At 42.8% G+C, this 18,099-nt stretch overlaps 2 protein-coding genes across 2 annotated transcripts; one reads left to right on the top strand and one right to left on the bottom strand.

The window, feature by feature from the left end:
- The first annotated feature begins 3,490 nt into the window (after nucleotides 1-3,490).
- SYNGR2 (synaptogyrin 2) lies at nucleotides 3,491-10,840 on the top strand. The gene is made up of 4 exons (XM_081936835.1): nucleotides 3,491-3,724; nucleotides 6,053-6,290; nucleotides 7,696-7,835; nucleotides 8,710-10,840. The coding sequence occupies exons 1-4, from the start codon at nucleotides 3,620-3,622 to the stop codon at nucleotides 8,905-8,907; spliced, it is 681 nt and encodes a 226-aa protein (XP_081792961.1). The 5' UTR covers nucleotides 3,491-3,619; the 3' UTR covers nucleotides 8,908-10,840.
- Nucleotides 10,841-11,570: 730 nt separating this feature from the next.
- Nucleotides 11,571-17,486, bottom strand: TK1 (thymidine kinase 1). Its single transcript, XM_081936832.1, has 7 exons — nucleotides 17,303-17,486; nucleotides 17,117-17,148; nucleotides 16,253-16,366; nucleotides 14,068-14,161; nucleotides 12,956-13,045; nucleotides 12,754-12,873; nucleotides 11,571-12,647 (listed from the first exon to the last, which is right to left on the bottom strand). The coding sequence occupies exons 1-7, from the start codon at nucleotides 17,366-17,368 to the stop codon at nucleotides 12,462-12,464; spliced, it is 702 nt and encodes a 233-aa protein (XP_081792958.1). The 5' UTR covers nucleotides 17,369-17,486; the 3' UTR covers nucleotides 11,571-12,461.
- Between the last annotated feature and the right edge of the window lie 613 nt (nucleotides 17,487-18,099).

Here is an 18,099-nt window from a genome sequence, read left to right as displayed (position 1 = left end):
CAATCATAAAATTGGTGTCTCAGTTCCTAAGACCATCGAAAATATGTGTTTTCCGATGGTCTTAGGCGACCCCCGTGAAAGGGTCACTTGACCCCCAAAGGATTCCCGACCCACAGGTTGAGAACCACTGGTCTACTGTCTTCACATCCCATACAATTTTATATTCCCGTTGTTTGACATTAAACTGTTTTTCCATAATAATATAAACAAATCATTTCTATTAAGGTCTATCAAACTAATCCATAATACCACAAGTCCATAAAATTAATTTTAAAATATAAATAAAATTTATTTTTATTAATAAATAAAATAAATGAACTTTACTATTTTTTTATGCCTTAAACTCTTTCATTTCACTATCTATTCAGTGGGGGAAGTAGAAAGTAAGAATAGAGGAACTACTGGTGTCAGCGTGACAGTTTCTCTTTCACGTCTCGCAGCATTGTCTTTGCGGTTTACATTTCTCAGACACAGGCGAACAGACAAAGCATTACAGACTCAAGAGGCAACACTTACAATGAGCAATCCTGTAATTTTGTAGAAGGATGTTGGATGAGATGCATTAATATTCACTGTGGAATTGATGATACCTATGATAGGAAGACGTTTTGTTTTGACATGTATTTAATATAATGGTTTAATGGTTCATTTTTTTCTTGTTATTTGTGTGCCTAGGAAAAGTGATATTTAGTAAAAGTAGCGTTCCGGTGGAATTCCCCTAAACTTGGTGTAAAAGATCCCCGAGAAAAAAGGAAAGAAGCTGGTAAGAGCGCAATGATCAAGCAAGAAAATGTATTTTTTTTTTTCTGAGAGCAGAACCCACAAAATAATATATCTGAACTAGGGAAGGTAGAAGATTATTCTGATCTAAACATGAAGCTGGAAGAACTTTATTGACTAGAGCACAGACCAACTCTTTGATCCACTGCATCATGTTTATGACTCACATAACACAAAGTCACAATAGGTGTTTTATTTAACGAATCACATGTATTAGATTCCTAGAGTCTTGCATAATTAAAATGGATCAGTGGTGGGTTCTGGATCCCGTTCCAACTGGTACGGTTGGAATGAGCCCAGTGGGCATGCATGCATCTTAGCGCCTCCACAAGCCTCCACGACGCTCCAGCTACTCAACGGAGCAACGTGCAGGTGCTGTATGTGCTGTGCATGTGCACAGAAGCTCAGGCAGGCGAGTGGGACCTCCGGAGCACTGTGCCGGAACGGTATCTGGTGCTCTGGGCTGGCTCCGGTACGCCCGTACCGGGGCGTATCGCCTGTAACCCACCACTGGAATGGATCTAAAACACTGAATCAGTTGCAATAGATTGAACTCTAAACTGATTCCAACAAGACTCAGGACTTTCTCCTGCTATTGAGTTGGTGGGAATAGAAAACACCACCTAAATTTGAGGTCTTCATTGCTGATCCTTATTTTGCCTCTGAAACCTCTGTTTCAAGTCACTGCAGTCCCCTGAGTACCCTCTAAGGGCGTGCTGGCGATCCTATGGCACGCGTTCCAAAGGTGGCACACGAAGCTCTTTCTACGGGCATGCGAGCTGTCACCCCAGCTCAGCACCACAGCACATGCACGCGTGCCTCTCATCAGCCAGCTGATCTTTGGGTCTCTGCCGTGCATGTGGGAGATGCATGAGCATAAACGAGGGGGGTGGGGGGAGCAGCACGCCCCCTGCAGCCCATTTTTGGTCCCAGGCGGCTTCAGGGAGGTCTGCTAGGCCGAAAACTGGCTGGTGGGGGAGCATGTACATGCATGGGGAGCGGGGGTGCGTATGCATGCGCGGAAGAGTGGGGGGTACGAGGAAGGTGTCACTTGCCTGGGGGAGCGGGGAACGCAAGTGGGGTGTCGCATGCACATTGCATTATGGGTGTGGGCACACGCACGCATGCTGCTGCGCATGCACGCATGCACACTTTCAGTCCCCGGGGACAAAAAGGTTATCTATCACTGCTCTAAGGTGATGAGAACCAAAGCATCACAGCTTTTACATACCTTAAGGTGTATGTGCCTTCAGCAGTATCATTGGTAAGGAAAACAATTGGTAGCATTGTTTCAATACTAGTACAGCTAACAGTGACTCATGAAAAGGAGCCATGATGAAGGCCACATCATAGGAATGAGGAAGAAAAAATGTGCCAGGGCATGTTTGTGAGGGTTGGATGCAAGTGAGGGAAGGCCCTAAATTATATAATTTAGTTCAAATGAATCAAAATAACTTCTGTGGAGTTTGGAAAAATAGGTGTATTTCAGATTAGGTAACACTAGAAATCAAGATAAATGTATCTTGTGGGATTGAAGGTGTTACAATTGCTCAGGATTTAACTACTTGCTACATGCTCAGTATTTTCCCTTTGTTGCATTTAATATTAAAGGAAATTTCTTCAGTAAGAATTGATTTGCTTCCTTTGTCATAAAGGGAGCTGATGTCCTAAGGCCTTGATCTGAATTATGTCATTCAGGCCAATAGGTTTTGCTGAAAATTCCCCAACCGTGAATACAGTACACTCCTCAGCGAAAGAGGAACTATTCCCAACCTGTATCCTGGTTGCTATTCCTTCAATGTAACAAGCAGTTTATAGAACATATTTAATTTATTCAATATGATGGTGCTACTCATCTCCAACTGCTTCCAAGCAGCTCACAACAGAATAATATAAAAGCAGTATTCTGTAGAGATTCTCAGTCATTCAGGTCAGGTTGCTTTTTTCATAAGGCAACTGTACTTTTCTTGTTTTTCGCTTCTCATCCAAGAAGCTTCTTCAGCTCTGTCAGGATAGTGGGCCCTGTCAGAGCTGAAGAAGCTTCTTGGATGAGAAGCGAAACATCTTCAAAGAAAAAACAAGGAAAGTACAGTTGCCTCCTGAAAAAAGCACCTTTGGGACATAAAAACAATATACAAAAAATGACCGGAGTACCCAAAAGTTAACTACAAAATAATTATGTGAAGGCATAAACAACAAAGTCAACATAAAATGTGGCAAGCAGGGGAATCCCACCCACCTTACTATCTGTTTTATAGGTTTTTCAATGCGTTCCAAAATATCTTCAGAGTGGGAGATACAGGGATCTAGGGTGGACCTAATTCCAGAGGGAAGATGCCACTCAGATAAAATTTCCCAGCTTCAGAAGATGACACTGTTGAATTGAGGGGCTTTGAAGCATGTCAACCCTTCCAGATCAAACACAGGATGGACAGAAATCATGAGGCAAGGTTTTCAAACTTGGCAACTTTTAAGACATGTGAATTCTGAGAGTTAAGTCCACAAGTCTTAAAGTTGCCAAGTTTGGGGACCCCTGGACTAGCACATATGTGCGGAGGGGAACCTTTACCTTTTAAAGCTTATTGTAACGACGCGCCTAACGCGCTCCTTTCCTTAGTAAAGGGAGAAGGAGAAAGCGAACCGCTTTGAGACGAGCAGGTTGCAGAAGCCTCGATTCCGCCCTTTCTTAACCGGCACGCGGTCCTTCGCTTCCGCGGTCCCGGGCAGGGTCTCCTCCCAAAGGGGCGGGCCTCATGAACGCTCAAACACAAGTTTGGGCGAGGCGGCCGTAGGGAGTTTCCGGGCTGAGACAGTCCGCGGAAAGCAGCGTCAGAGAGTTATGGAGAGCGGCGGGGGCGCCTACGGAGCCGCTAAAGCGGGAGGCACGTTCGACTTGTGGCAATTTTTGCAGCAGCCACAGGTCATTGCACGCTTGTTCAGCGCGGTGAGTGTGAGTGGCTGAGGTTGGTCCCGGGGCCCCGGAGAAGCTTGGAAATCACCAGCGGCGGGCTCCAGCTTGCCGGCGACCGATCCGCTTCTTCTCTTTTCCGTCCCTCTCGCGGGCGCGCGTGGAACGGCCGCTCTCACCTCAGGGTGTGGACGAGGGGGTGGGGGGTGACGTGACCAGAGTGCCGGTGGGTTAGGCGTTCCGTCAGCATGAAGTTGGAACCACTAGAGGAGGGTCTGCTTAGTCACTGCGTACCTGGGCTGGGACCACTACCTAGAACAGGGGTCCCCAAACTTGGTAACTTTTTAAGACTTGTGGACTTCAACTCCCAGAATTCTCCAGGCAGCTCTGCTGGCTGGAGAATTCTGGGAGTTGAAGTCCACAAGTCTTCAAGTTGCCAAGTTTGAAGACCTCTGCCTTAATCTACAGTAGCAGCCGGTGCGCAATGCACTGCCACGTTCTTTGCAAGGCTATCAAAGCAAGGGAGAGCGGAGCCATGACCGTGCTCGTTTGCTGGTCCTATCCTCGTTACATTGTAAGGAAGCCAGCCAGCCCCTCGCGCTGCCCGTGATCCATCAGCTGACCTCCCTATGACTAGGCTGCCGCACAAACACCGCTGCGTACAAACGGAGAGGTTTTTAATCAGGCTAATCCGAAGCAAAGCCCCTACCCTCCCGTCACCTCCTCCTCAAGGGGTCCCTGCCCGGCGAGGGTCAAAAACACCCGCCTCTTAAGTTTTTGCAACGCGAAGGGCAAGGCCGTTAGGTTTCCCAAGCGGCTCAGCGCCGCCGGGATTTTTGGAGAAGCGAAAACAACAATCCCTCTCCGAGGGAAACTACGTGACTCTGCACAGCTCCGTTCGGGCTACTTCTAAGCCAGGGGTCTTTCAACTTGGCAACTTTAAGCCTGCTGGCTGGAGAATTCTGGGAGTTGAAGTCCACAAGTCTTCAAGTTGCCAAGTTTGAAGACCTCTGACTTTTCGGGCAATAAAGCCTGGGCACCGGAGACAGATAAAAAGACCCATTCAAGTCGAGCTCGACCCGTCCCTCTGGTTTTCTTAGCCAAAACACGGAAGTAGATGGCAGCCGTCTTGTTGACTCCCCTGCGCTCTTTACTTTCTTTTAAAGTGGTGGTGGTGGTGGTGGGGGTTTAGCTTGAAATCCTAGGAAATTTGTATTCGTTAAAGACTTGGAGTCATTTATTCTGCGGCTTTAAAAATAAAAAAAGCTTTTAGAAGTTTCTGTCCTTGTCTTCAAACATTGTAGTATATATAGGCAAAGCAAGTCCCGCAGGCACGCAAACAGGCTGCTGTGCTGATTTGTTTTTGACGGTGTGCTTGATTACCTGTGATGAGCATTCAGTTTGTAGTTTGGCGAGCCTGTTTCAATTCCATTCCAATTAACAGGAACCGGGAAACCTTTTAAGGTAGAGTTTCTTGTGTTTGTGGCGGGGAAAGTGAGAACATTTCTGTGACTAGTGGATTCCTCTTGAGTAAGGGCTATTGCCTGAACACCAGAGCTATATGATTACAGAGTTTTATTGTTGGGCCATGATATTTGTTTTGTTTTTTACTACTCCTCTTTATCAAAGCTTTATTTTATGATCTTAACCGACCTAAAGTCTATGGGGATTGGTCGGCATACCAATAAAGTGTGCATATATTGCAAGTTGGCTTCTTGCCCTAGAACAGGGCACGACAACCTTAAACACTCAAAGAGCCATCTGGACCCATTTCCCCCAGAAAAGAAAACACCGGGAGCCATCTCAGTTGGCTTTTGACATCTACAATGAAGATAACACTGCACATATTGTTTTTTTTACCTCTATGCTATGTATTTTTTAAAAAATCAATGAATTGCTACAGAGAAAACCAATTTTTATTTCTGCATGCAACAAAAACATTTTGAACTTCGAAAAAAGATGCTGGGTTGAAGGTTACTTTCAAATAAATTTCTCAATGTCTATTTGAGTCCTCTCTAAGGTACCATTAAATGTTCTGTTTTCTTCTGAAACTTTTCTTTTCTTGGATTTATCCATGGTTGGCCTTCCCGGGGGTCAAAAAGCTCAATGAATTGCATGCCGGCAGGTGTTGCGCATTGGCGGTTGTGACGCATATTTTGAGTGATGGAGCCGCAGCAGAGGAATGAAAGAGCCACATGCAGCTCCAGAGCCATGGGTTGCTGCCCCCTGTCCTAGAATAGCAGTAGGCATGAGTATTTGAGTTCAAAACTTGGCGGAATCTGTAATTCGGTAAATGGTTATTATTGGATTTCCCTGGGAAGTGTTAGCATTGACCTTTCCCCCTTCTCTTTTATTATTTTGCAGGTATTTGCACTCATCGTTTTCTCATGCATCATTGGGGAAGGTTACACGAGTACCGGGAAAGACTCTGGACTTTTCTGCATCTTTAATCACAGTGAGGATGCCTGTCGTTATGGTATCGGCATTGGTGTGGTTGCCTTCCTGGCTTGTGTATTTTTCTTTATGGTCGATATCTACTTCCCCCAGATTAGCAGTGCCACTGATCGCAAGTACCTCGTTATGGCCGACCTAGCCTTCTCAGGTATGTTTCTGGGAGATGTGAACTCAAAGAAGGACCCTGGGGAGAACAGCTGAGTCCTGTCCTTGTGCTTTTTTTTCTCTTCCAGACTTGGGACAGCATTTCCCCTTTTGGCTCCTATTCCCCTGTGTGTGCATGTCATTGTTTAGGTTTTGGAATGATGCCCTCTAAGGTCTGCTTTGTGCAAGGGCAAAGTGGCTTTAAGGGAGCGGACCTCATTCTGGGTGCTTCTTCATGTGGATAATTGCTGAAGGATAAGAGACCATAGACTTGGAGCCTGTTCTCTGGCTTAAGCTTGAGTCTTATGCTCTGAATAAAAAGTCACTGCTGGTAGTCTTCACTTACTGACTGCAACTGGGGCCTGCAATTCTATCACTAAGCAAAGCCATGTGATTGCAATTCTGAAGCACATAACCCAATTAAATGCAATGTCACTTGACTGTAATTTGCAACTTCCTGCTGGCTTCCCGTTGATTTTGCTTGCCTTGTCTTGCCTTGTCGGACGTTAGCTGTGAGGATTGCAAATGGCAATCATGTGATTTGACTGCAGAGCACTGTAACTATCATAAATGTGGGTTGCCAAGCACCTGAATAGTGATTATGTGGATGCTACAGCGTTTGTTACATGAAGGAGTGGCCAGAAATTTCCTTTTTCATAGTAACTTCAGTTATTGAACAAGCAGTCCTTTATAACTTCTTGGACTACAATTTCCCTCAGTCTCTGCCATCATTGCCAATGATCAAGAACACTGGGATATTGTTCAAAGCGTTTGAAGGCTATCATATTGCCTAATGCCTATTATGAAGTTAGAATGAAGCCTGCCCATGCTCTAGACCAGAGGTCCTCAGTTCACAGACCATCACTGGTCCACAGCTTGCCCGGAACTGGGCCATGCAAGTGAGCGAAGCCCCATCTGCACACATGGGATCCAGGCAGTGTATGATTTTACATCCCCTGATCCATGAAAAAGCTCCACCCTTTCCAAAACTGGTCTCTGCCGCTCAAAAGGTTGGGGGCCGCTGCTTTAGACCATTTGTCTAAAGTGGCCAATGCTGACTTGGAATAGAAATAGGACTTAGACTTATACACCACTTCACAGTGCTTTCCAGCCCTCTCTAAGCAGTTTACAGAGTCAGCCTTTTGCCCCCAACAATCTGGGTCCTCATTTTACCCACCTCGGAAGGACGGAAGGCTGAGTCAACATTGAACCGGTGAGATTCAAACTGCCGAACTGCTGGCAATCGGCAGTCAGCAGAAGTAGCCTGTAACTCTAACCACTGCACCACCACGGCTCTTCAAGAATATCTGAATAGGATTAACGTACCGTGCTGTAACTTGTCATAACTATAGTCAAAATGTTACTTTCCTGCTATCATGTAATCTATAAGGATGTGTTCTCTTGTCTAGCTGTTTGGACCTTTTTGTGGTTTATTGGATTCTGTGTGCTGACAAACCAGTGGTCATCAACGCAAGCTGAAGATGTACTAATTGGGGCTGATTCTGCCCGTGCATCGATTGCCTTCAGTTTCTTCTCCATTTTTTCCTGGGTGAGTAAAGAGTTTCTTCCTCTGTCTCAAAAAGCCCAAGGGTGAATGAACATTGTCGGCCTAGGGAGATCAAGCAGCTTTAAGGCTTCGTTTGCCTGGTTGGCAAACAGGATATGAAACTGGTGATTTTTGCTATTTCATTAAAGGGACCTCAGCACAAAACCAGAGAACGATTCAGATCTCATTGTCATTAACACAGCCTTCTAACTGCCTGAGGGACATGGGAGTTACTCTCTTTTATAGAAAGGTGGTAAATTCTTTGAATAAAGGAATCCCAGGGAAATGTATCCAGGTGCCTTTTACAATAGAACTGACTCATGAAATGCAACTTTTTCAGTTCAACTCCTTAAGCTGCAGTGTGATTAAATTAATTAAGGTGATGGCATGTTTGCTGAACACTGTGCTGAGTGTTGCAGAGGACACCATATTTTTCAGATTATAAAACGCACCTGACTATAAGATGCACCTAAATTTAACACAAAAAAACCTGGTTCTTGATTTCCATGTGCTACATTTTCAGTCCTTTTTTGGCCCCTTTCCAGCCTTTTTTGTATCCATTTTCGAGGCTTATTTGGCCCTTTTTTGAGGCATTTCGGCCTCTTTTGGCGGCTTTTTTTGCCCCCCCAAAAAGCGCCTCATAACGGGCCAAAAAAAGCCTACAAAACGGGCCAGAAAAGGCCCTAAAACGGTGCGTGGAGCCCAAAAAATGGCCGGTGGGTGGGCGGGGCTTTGGCAATATTTGTCTATAAAATGCAGACATTTGTGGGACACAAAAAGGTATGTCTTATAGTCTGAAAAATACAGTATTTGTACTTGGCAAGTAAGTCTTTGTGGGCAGATTCCTACTATTGCAAATAACTCTTCCTCTCCTTAGGGACTCCTGATTGCCTTCGCCCTTCAGCGTTACCGTATGGGTGTCCAAGATTTTGACCAAAGTTACATCGACCCAGCACCAGGTCCGACACCCCCCTACTCCAGTTACCCCAATGCCAGTCATGAGAGCTACCAGCAGCCACCCTTCACTCAGACTGCAGAGAACTCTGAGGGCTACCAGCCTCCACCTGTGTATTGATTGCTATTAACACTGTTCAAAGCAGCTGGCGGGGATAGTATCCTAGAGTGCTTTGTATTCATTTCTTGTGGTGGGGACTATGTCTACTGTGAAATTGTGAGGGTGCCACATCCAAGATTGCGGGTTGTGCCTGTGTGTGTATTGGGTTCTGGGATATTCTGTTGTTTTCAACTGTTTTCAAAACTTGCTTCTTGCAAAAAAAAAATGCTGTTTCTTTTGTGGGCACAGGAAGCTTGCTGTGTGACTTGCAAGGCATATTAATGGCTGAAACGGTATTGACTACTTGGTCTTATTACTGCTGCAGCCAACTAAGCTGCTTGCTGGAAATTAAGCTAGAGGCATTTTGCAGCAGAGGAAGCTTGTACTTCTACTGGATATGGCCCAATGGGATCCTTGCCACTGCTAACTGCCCAATGCTGTTACATCTGTGCCTTGGTGTGCTTGTTCATTTTGATCATTCCAGACCTCCAATGGGTCTGGTGTTCCTATGGCTCAGTGGTGCTACCCTTCCAGACTGGGAAATACCCTTCCAGACTGGCAGTGCTTTCTATCATTTCAGTTGCTGATAACCAAAACCGATTAAAAGCATTTCTAGATAAAGCTCGAGACGTATTGCATTAGTGATTCAACTGAATTTACCTTATCGTACCTTTCCTTTGGTTTAAAAGTGGGAAAGGTTTGGCTCTGTGAAGAATTGTGAGACCTGTTTTAAGTATTCTATAGAGACCTACAGGTTTTCAATAATGTACCAAAGACACACTCACTCTTGCAAATTTTATTATCCTAACCTCTCCTGAATCAGTAACAAATAGGAATGTGTGTGAAGTGGAAAATACACTGCTTTGAACCCAAAACACTTTGCATTCTAGAAGGGCTCAAAAACACTAGCTGCAATACTGTCTTTTGATCAAACTCAAATCAGGAGGATTTTTCTGGTGAATAGAATAATAGGCATACTGCCTTCAACCACCACCAATGCCAAAGCACAGCATATCCCATTGCCTCACTTTGTCTGATCTTTCCAGCAGTCCCTGCCCCAAAAGCACACCAGAGCCTAACCCCAATCTTTACAATGCCTTCCCTCCCTCCTTGCTGTGACTGCCAGCCTCTGCATGTGGTATCTCTCTTGCTCTATCTCAAGCCATCTGTACTTCAGTCCACCACTGGAACAAAAGAGGCTCCCATTTCAGTCTGTAGGCAGACCAAAACATTCAAAATTGATGTATTTTAGTTCAGGCAGAAACCAGCTAAAAATGGCTGTTCTGCACACAATGATTTATACATCTCCATTAACAAGTCTTTCAGAGAATGGCTTTTTTGTATCCATAGCCTGTGGCTGTTAACGCTATATTGTTTTCTAATTGCACGTTTTGGGAAACTTCAGGCAAATATTGCAATCTTGGGGCTTTGAAGTGTTTTAAATCTTTTTGCTAGAGTAGAAGTTGAATTATAGTCATCCCTTAGAACATATTGTGGATTTTGATGTATCCTATAATTTTAGGGCAGAGGACAAATACTTTAGATTACAGAAAGATTTAATAACTGGGCGAGGGTGTATTGTCTAGCATAACGACAGTGGTGGAGCTTTTAAAAAGCACGAACCCTTTTAGGCTAGCCTTTATTGCCTACTTTTTGTCTGGGGAAAAAAAAGTTGTATAGCTTTTGTGTGAAGATCATCCATACCAGTGATGGCAAACATTTAGAGACCAAGTGCCCAAACTACAACCCAAAATCCACTTATTCATCGGAAAGTGACAACACGGCAATTTAACCTGAATAATGAGGTTTTACTACCTGAAAGAATGATAAACAGAGTTCAGCTAATTGTTCTAAGAAAAACGTGGAAATGCACTTTTATGCCCTTTCATTTTTTCCCCTGCTTTTGAAATATTACGTTTAGCAACAATAAAAAAGAAAAACTTTTGTAATATAATTTCTCTTTCCCTCCCCCTCTCTCCCCTTTCCCTCTCCCTTTCTCTCCCCCCCTCTCTGGGGGAAAGGAACCCCTGAACTGGTGCTGGGTGGTGAGAATGACAACGGACCCAGGAGCTGCGTTCTCATGCTCAGCTGGCAGGCAGGGCATCCCAACACAGGCAGCTCTGCAGGAAAAGCAACTGTTCTTTTTTTTAAGCCAAGTTGCATTGTGGCTCCACATAGTAATGGGCTTCATGAGTGGGGGGATTCCGTCTCCCCCATTGTGAAGCACGTGAGTGAAAAAGTTTACTCAATCAATTCCAACTTCGTGAGATCATGAAACAAACAAAAACTCGAGAAGTTGGAATTGAGTGAAACGCGAATGGAGCTGAGCTGGGACGACTGCGCGCATACCCAGAGAGGGCTCTGTGTGCCACCTCTGGCACGCATGCCATAGGTTCGCCATCATGGATCTATAATGTTTAGGAATAACTAGGATAAGATTATTGGCAGTAATTATTTTTAAACTTCCCAGCATTTTCAGCTGTAATTTCCCTTCAATGAATGCCATACACATAGCCATTTCCTGATTAATGGTTTAAGAGCTTTACATATTAGGGCAGTATAATGCCTGTTTTATCAACAGGCATTAATGAGGTGGTAGGGTAGGTCTAGAATACATTTTAAACCAGTAATAAAGTTCTCGTCACTGAACTTAAATATTCTTAAGATGAACTGGTACCACTAAGTCCTACACATAAAACTTTTAAGATTTATTTTATTCAATACATCATTGATTAAAGCCAACCCATTGGTTTCCACTAAAAGAAGTTACTGCTTCTACTCCTAAGAAAACAGAAGCAAGACATGGGGAATGTTTTCAGTGTAAAAAGATTACATTTACTTAAAAAGAGGAAATGCAGATACTCATCACAAAACGCTAGGCAGTATGCTAGAAAGTATAAAGCAGGAATATAATACTTAAAACGACTTGACACATTAGTAGCCAATTTAATAAATTAAACAAGCAAAAGTAGAATATATTTAAGTCAATAATGTAAGATGTCAAATCTCTATCCAGGAAGATTAAAATAAAGGCATTTAATTATAGGTGCTGGAAAAGGGCCTTTCTTTTTTAAAGTCGATCTTTACTTACCGATACACACAGCACCAAATAAAAATACATTTTGTTCAGTTAACTTATTCAGTCTTTACAGCCCAACAGCCTGTTTTATTTTAAACGAATTACCTATTGAATAGAGTAAGAGTTCCGCTTCCCCCAAACCCCAATTTGATGGATTTAGAAAAACAATGTTCCAGTTTCATAGTGCAACTTGCTGTTAGTAAATTTAGCTATTACGTCCGTTAAAACTCTGAATTAAACCGTTTGGGGAAATTTTGTGCAAGAGGAAACGCCACTAATGACATTACAAAATCTTCCCTCTAGAGACTAAGAAACCAGTGCAACTCTCAATATAGAACATCCTTATTCATAGCATGTTATAATGTCCTTGAGCCTTGTTGTTCCTCATAAAAATAACTCTTTCTGATTTGTTGGAAGGACATCAGCTTAATGCAAAGCTAGAAGGAAGGACAGGAAAATGATTCCACCTGGGAATCAGATCTCTTGCTTCCTTTGTTCAGTTAGATGGACTCCATTGCATGATCTGACGGGTAGCCAAGACTTTCCTGGAGGCACTAATATCCAGTGGCTTATTCCCACCTAGTAGGTTCTCTTTGTTTTCAGATACCAACTGTTGTCGATTCTTGAAATAGCAGACCCGGCAGACTGAGTGATATTTATCTGCCCCTCCTATTACTTCCACCTAGTAGGATGAAATTTAAAAACGAAAGGTTTTGCTGTGCTCAACAGGCAATATCTCTCACAGTCAATAGCTTTCAAGAAAGGGAGAGCTTTTGTGGGGGTCTTACCTCTTTCTCTGTTCCCAACCTTTTAGTGTAAGAGGCCTCACGATAACACTCCATACAAACAGCGTTAAGTTTCACGACACTCTCCGCTAAGGGGACTAGTTGTAAGATATTCCCAAAAGCCTGAAATCAAATCATGAAATATTTTGTAGATCTGGGACATAAACTATCCAGAAATTCTAATGAAGAATTTAAAGGGATTTACCTTCCTCTGAAATGTTCCATCAAGGGCTGCCACAATGACAGTCTTCCCTGCGTTGGCCATTGTCTCGCAAAACTCAACTATATCTGGAAACTAATTGGGAAAATTAAAAGTTCATCATTCCCTCATTCAAGCCTTTAGAGCAGTGGGTCTCAACCTTCCTAATGCCGCGACCCTTTAATACAGTTCCTCATGTTGTGGTGACCCCCAACCATAAGATTATTTTATGTTTTCCGTATTTTTTTCAAAAATGCTTTCCGATGGTCTCAGGTAACCCCTGTGAAAGGGTCGTTTGACCCCCAAAGGGGTCGCGACCCACAGGTTGAGATCCACTGCCTTAGAGACTTTGTAAAGCAATGTCTAAGATGCTGTTTTGTTGTGAATAAAGTTAGTGATATTCCTCCAAAGAACATAAGATCTATTTAGTTCATCATTCTGTGTCCACTGGTGCATTAGATGCCTCTACGAAGCTCACAAGCCGGAGTACAACATAGCCTCCCACTGAACTTCTTTGGTAATTAACTTTTGAATATATGCTTTCTCCAATAATAAAAGAAATTGTACATAGAATATAGTCTTTTAAATAAGCATGTCCTTTTATTTGTTGCAATTCTATCATTCAGCTTAATTCGTAGGTTTTATAATTCAAAAGAATAAATTTTCACACTTCCTATGTAAAGCGAGCAAAATTATATTCTTTTGAACGGTGTGTGTGTGTGTGTCCTTTATCCCCATGATACTCTTTTTCAGATGAATTGATCAAAATTCTACTTGTATTTCCAAGTCTGGCTGCATTTTCAATTTGTTTTGAGATTATGCCATTAGAAGCATTTACATGGTATCCATAGCACAATTTTATCCAAGTCCTACTGAGTTTACAGGCTAAGCATGCATAGGATTGTATTTTAATCATTCACGTTTGCAATCAAGTTAAGAGAATATAAAGATCTATCATACTGTCACTGTTGCCCCACATCTCAGAGGTAATATCAATGAACAAAATGGGTTTTACCCTACATAGGTGTGTATAGAATTACATTTCAAACTCTACTAAGCACGGAAACAATTATCAATACTTGGCAGTTCATTTAAACATTTAGGTAATATAAACTTACAAACTGGCCTTCGTCAATGCCAATCACAGCGGAATTCAGAGCCTCCTGCTGGACATCTTTGAGACAACAAGCTGACATGGCCCCCATGGTGTTTCTGTGCAGAAAGAACATCGAGCGTTTGAGCGTTGGAGGGACCTTGGAGGTCTTCTAGTCCAACCCCTGCTCAAGCTGGAGACCTTACACTATTTCAGATAAATGGCTGTCCAATCTCTTCTTAAAAATCTCCAGCGATGGGAGCCCCCACAATTTCTGGAGGCAAGCCATTCCACTGTCAGGAAGTTTCTCTTTAATTCTAGGTTGCATCTCTCCTCCATTAAGTTTCTGCTTATAAGATAAGTATCTGCAGCAGGTTAAAATTTATTTCAGAGTAACTATTCCCAAATACCAAAACCTGCAGATCCTCTTTAAGACAGACAGCAACCCTCGGAATCCTAAAGACCATCTGATAGCAAACATTTTAATGAAGAGATTCAAATAAAAGAAGTAGAAACATGTTTTACCTTTTTTGCAATTGTCTTATTTATATGGAAAATAGATGACATTTTATGAAAAAAAATAATCATTTGAAGTTCTGAAAGGCTCAACCAATATGATAAATTAGGAGATCCCAATTTTAGCTTTCAAAAGAACAAAAGTTATATAAAGAAGTGTATTCAGTTACAATCATAAGATTGAATCATAAGATTTTGGGGTGATTTTCCTTACAAGAATGATTTTATGATGAAAACATAACTGCACATAGAAGGGCTCTGGATTACGCTAGCATCTAACTAACAAAACCTTTTATATTGTTCTTGCAATTTTGTTTCCTCCCTCCAATGTGATAGCACTCATTTCTTATTTATTTGTAAATATTAAGCTGTGTGTGTAAATGTAGTAACAGTAGCACTTAGACTTATATACCGCTTCAGTGTTTTATAGCCCTCTCTAAGCAGTTTAGAGTCAGCATATCGCCCCCAACAATCTAGGTCTGTGAAGGCGAACCTATGCAACAGGTGGCACACGTAGCCATTTTTAAGGGCACATGAGGTGTTGCCCTGTCAGCTGACTTTGGCCTTCTTTTGAGGCCGTTTTTTGCCCTCTGGGGGCTTCCTTGAAGCCTCTGGAGCGCGAAAAACCGGCCCTATGGGCAAACCAGAAGTTCAGGAATGGACCCTGAAGGCTCCTGAGGTTGAAAACAGGTCCTACGGACAAACCGGAAGTCACCATTCCCAAACCTCTGGGTACCCCGTAGGTCCGGTTTTTGCCTTCCGGAGCCTTCAGGGAAGCCTCCTGACGGCCTCGGAGGTTGAAAATTGGCCCTATAGCCAAACCGGAAGTCACCATTCCTGAATTTCCGGATACCCCGTAGGTCTGTTTTGCCCTCGGAAAGCTCCTGAGACCTCCGGAGGGCGTTGGGGGCTGTTTTCACCCTCCCCAGGCTCCTAAAAAGTGTCTGGAGCCTGGGGAGGGGAAAAAAAACCGCACCAAAAGCAGGGAGGTGGGGTGGTGCTGGTTGCGCGGGCATGCATGTGGGGGGTGTCACGTGCATAGCATTATGGGTGTGGCATGCCTGCGTACGACACCCCCCCCCCGCTTTTGGTACGGGAGCCAAAAAAGGTTCACCATCACTGATCTAGGCCCTCATTTTACCCACCTCAGAAGGACGGAAAGCTGAGTCAACCTTGAGCCTGGTGAGATTTGATCTGCCAAACTGCTGGCAGCCACTAATCAGCAGAAGTAACCTGCAATACTATACCTATATATAAGAGCTGTGGTGGTGCAGTGGTTATATATAGGTATAGTAAAATAGTTACAAATCATTGGGAAAGTTACTTTACTATATAAGGAAATGAACTTGCCTTATTTTTGTGAAACAATGTCTTTTCATATATTAATAATTTCATGCTTGTCTATCATAATCTGTAAAAAAAATTCTAGTTCTCTAAAAGCTCATGTTATGTTGAGACTTATATGAAGCTTCACTGTACAATATTAAAAGCCAAAAAAGTGTGTCAGATATATTGTATTCTGAGGCAATAACACAAATTGCTGTTTCTTGAAGATGATAAAACAAAATCCACAAGCAATCAATATTACAGGACACATATGAATTCTGTTTTCCTAAACCCAAAAATGTATCTCTGTAAAGTGTTTTCTTCAAGTGATAAACTATTGATTTACTTTGCTCATAGTATATTTTCACCTGTCATGTGTGGAGACTCCATTGACGCAATAGCGTGTATCTTTCGCATACTTGATTAGTAGACATTTATACTGTGCAATTTGAAATCGACGGACTCGGCGCATCAGTTCAGTGCTAAAAAAAATTAGATTCCATTGTGAGAAATGTTACTCAGAAAAAACCTAAAGTAATCAAAAAGTAAAATCTTTTTTATTCCATCATGGATCAAAGCTTCTTGCACTACCCAAAATTTCAATTTTAATAATTTGGCCACATAACTTTGAAGTAATTGAGCATCTAAGCCCTTGGATAATATGCTCCCTCAAGATACCAAACCTGTATCATTTCCTATTTAGATACTGTATTATCAGAAACAGAAAAAAAATTGTAGTTACCGTAATTTTTGCCCCCTGCTTATCCCAGCCTCCTCCAGCATGTTATTGAAATTAAAGCTTAAACTTCTAAAATTCTTAGCCAAAGTTTCAAAGAATAAGACAGTGGTGCTCATGTTGTAATACATGTGTAATCTATTCTTTATTTTTATTTATTTATACCCGGCTTCTATTATTTTTACCAATAACTCAATTTTCTCCATAACAAGAACCCTGTGAGGTGGATTGGACTGAGAGAGACTGACTGGCTCAAAGTCACCCAGTTTGGCTTTCATGGCTAAAATGATCTCAGCCATACTTTTAATTCCTAGTCTACTGAGCTAAGGAGAAGCATGGGCCCTAGTTGAATATAACCAGGCCTGCAGATTGTCTTGCTCCTCTGCAGCTTCCCCCCTCCCCCAGCAATGTATTTCCCTTGAAGCTCCCGTCTTCTTATCTAGTCATAATCTCAGCATCTAGATACCAGTGCTAACTATTTTTAATGCCTTCATACCTTTTTCCAGAGAACATGGGTCCAAAGATGACCTGCCATAAGAGGAAAAAAGAAAACGAATAATTAGCAGTTTTTCCACTTTCCGCGTGACCTACTTCTCTTTCCCCTCCCTAATTTTAAAACTTTCCATCCTCAGCTAGAATGCGATTTTTTCAAATTCTTAAAGCGGATCGTCCTGCCCTGTACCTGTATCTGGCCGCGGGCCTTCTGCGGGGATCCTGGCTGCACCCTCGGCATCATCATGCAACTCATAGCAGCACCGACCTGGTCCCACCGATTGCTCTGCTCCCAAAGTGGAATCCCCAAAAGGCGGCTTTTTCTTTCAGGCGCGCGCGGGATTTTCGTCTACAGCAGAGTTAGCTGACCAATCGGGACGGTTCCCACCAGTCATCTGGCAAATCATGAAGAAGAAGAAGAAGAAAGAACTTTTCGGCCAATCACTAACAAGGCAGGGCATATTTTTTTCCCCTTTAAAATGCTTTTCGACATTCCTGTTAGCCCGTTTATCAGGAACTTCCAACGTGCGCTATGAAGCAAGCCAAGGGAGGAAGGGAAGAAGGAGATCTCCGAATTTGCTGATCTATTGCTCTTAATGTTCTCTTTGCTTTTCTAGCTGAGCGCCGCCTTCTTTTGTTGCAATATCTTTCGTTTTAAAGGGATCTTTTTCTGTCGGCAAAGCATTCAATCTCCCCAGCCTGTTGTCTAATTGATAACTTGAGATTTCAATTGCTTTTGTCAGAAAATCTGGAGAGCATTAGTTTGAGGAAGGCTGTCGGTACGGGGCACGCTGCTTGCTTCTTTAGGAACTGAGGATTCAGAGATTCAAGAAATTCAATGTCACAGAACTAAACTGAAAATAATTAGAAATATAGACTGGGTGAAACTAGGCTTAATAGCAGTAGCTGTGAGAGGGATCTTGGAGTCTTAGTGGATAACCAATTAAATATGAGCCAACAATGTGTGGAGGCAGCCAAAAAAACCAG

The sequence above is a fragment of the Natrix helvetica genome (genome assembly GCF_964273705.1).
Source record: "Natrix helvetica genome assembly, chromosome: 1".
Taxonomy (NCBI): Eukaryota; Metazoa; Chordata; class Lepidosauria; order Squamata; family Natricidae; genus Natrix; species Natrix helvetica.
Note: the sequence above shows the minus strand (reverse complement) of the source record. Positions and strands in the feature narration are given on the sequence as shown.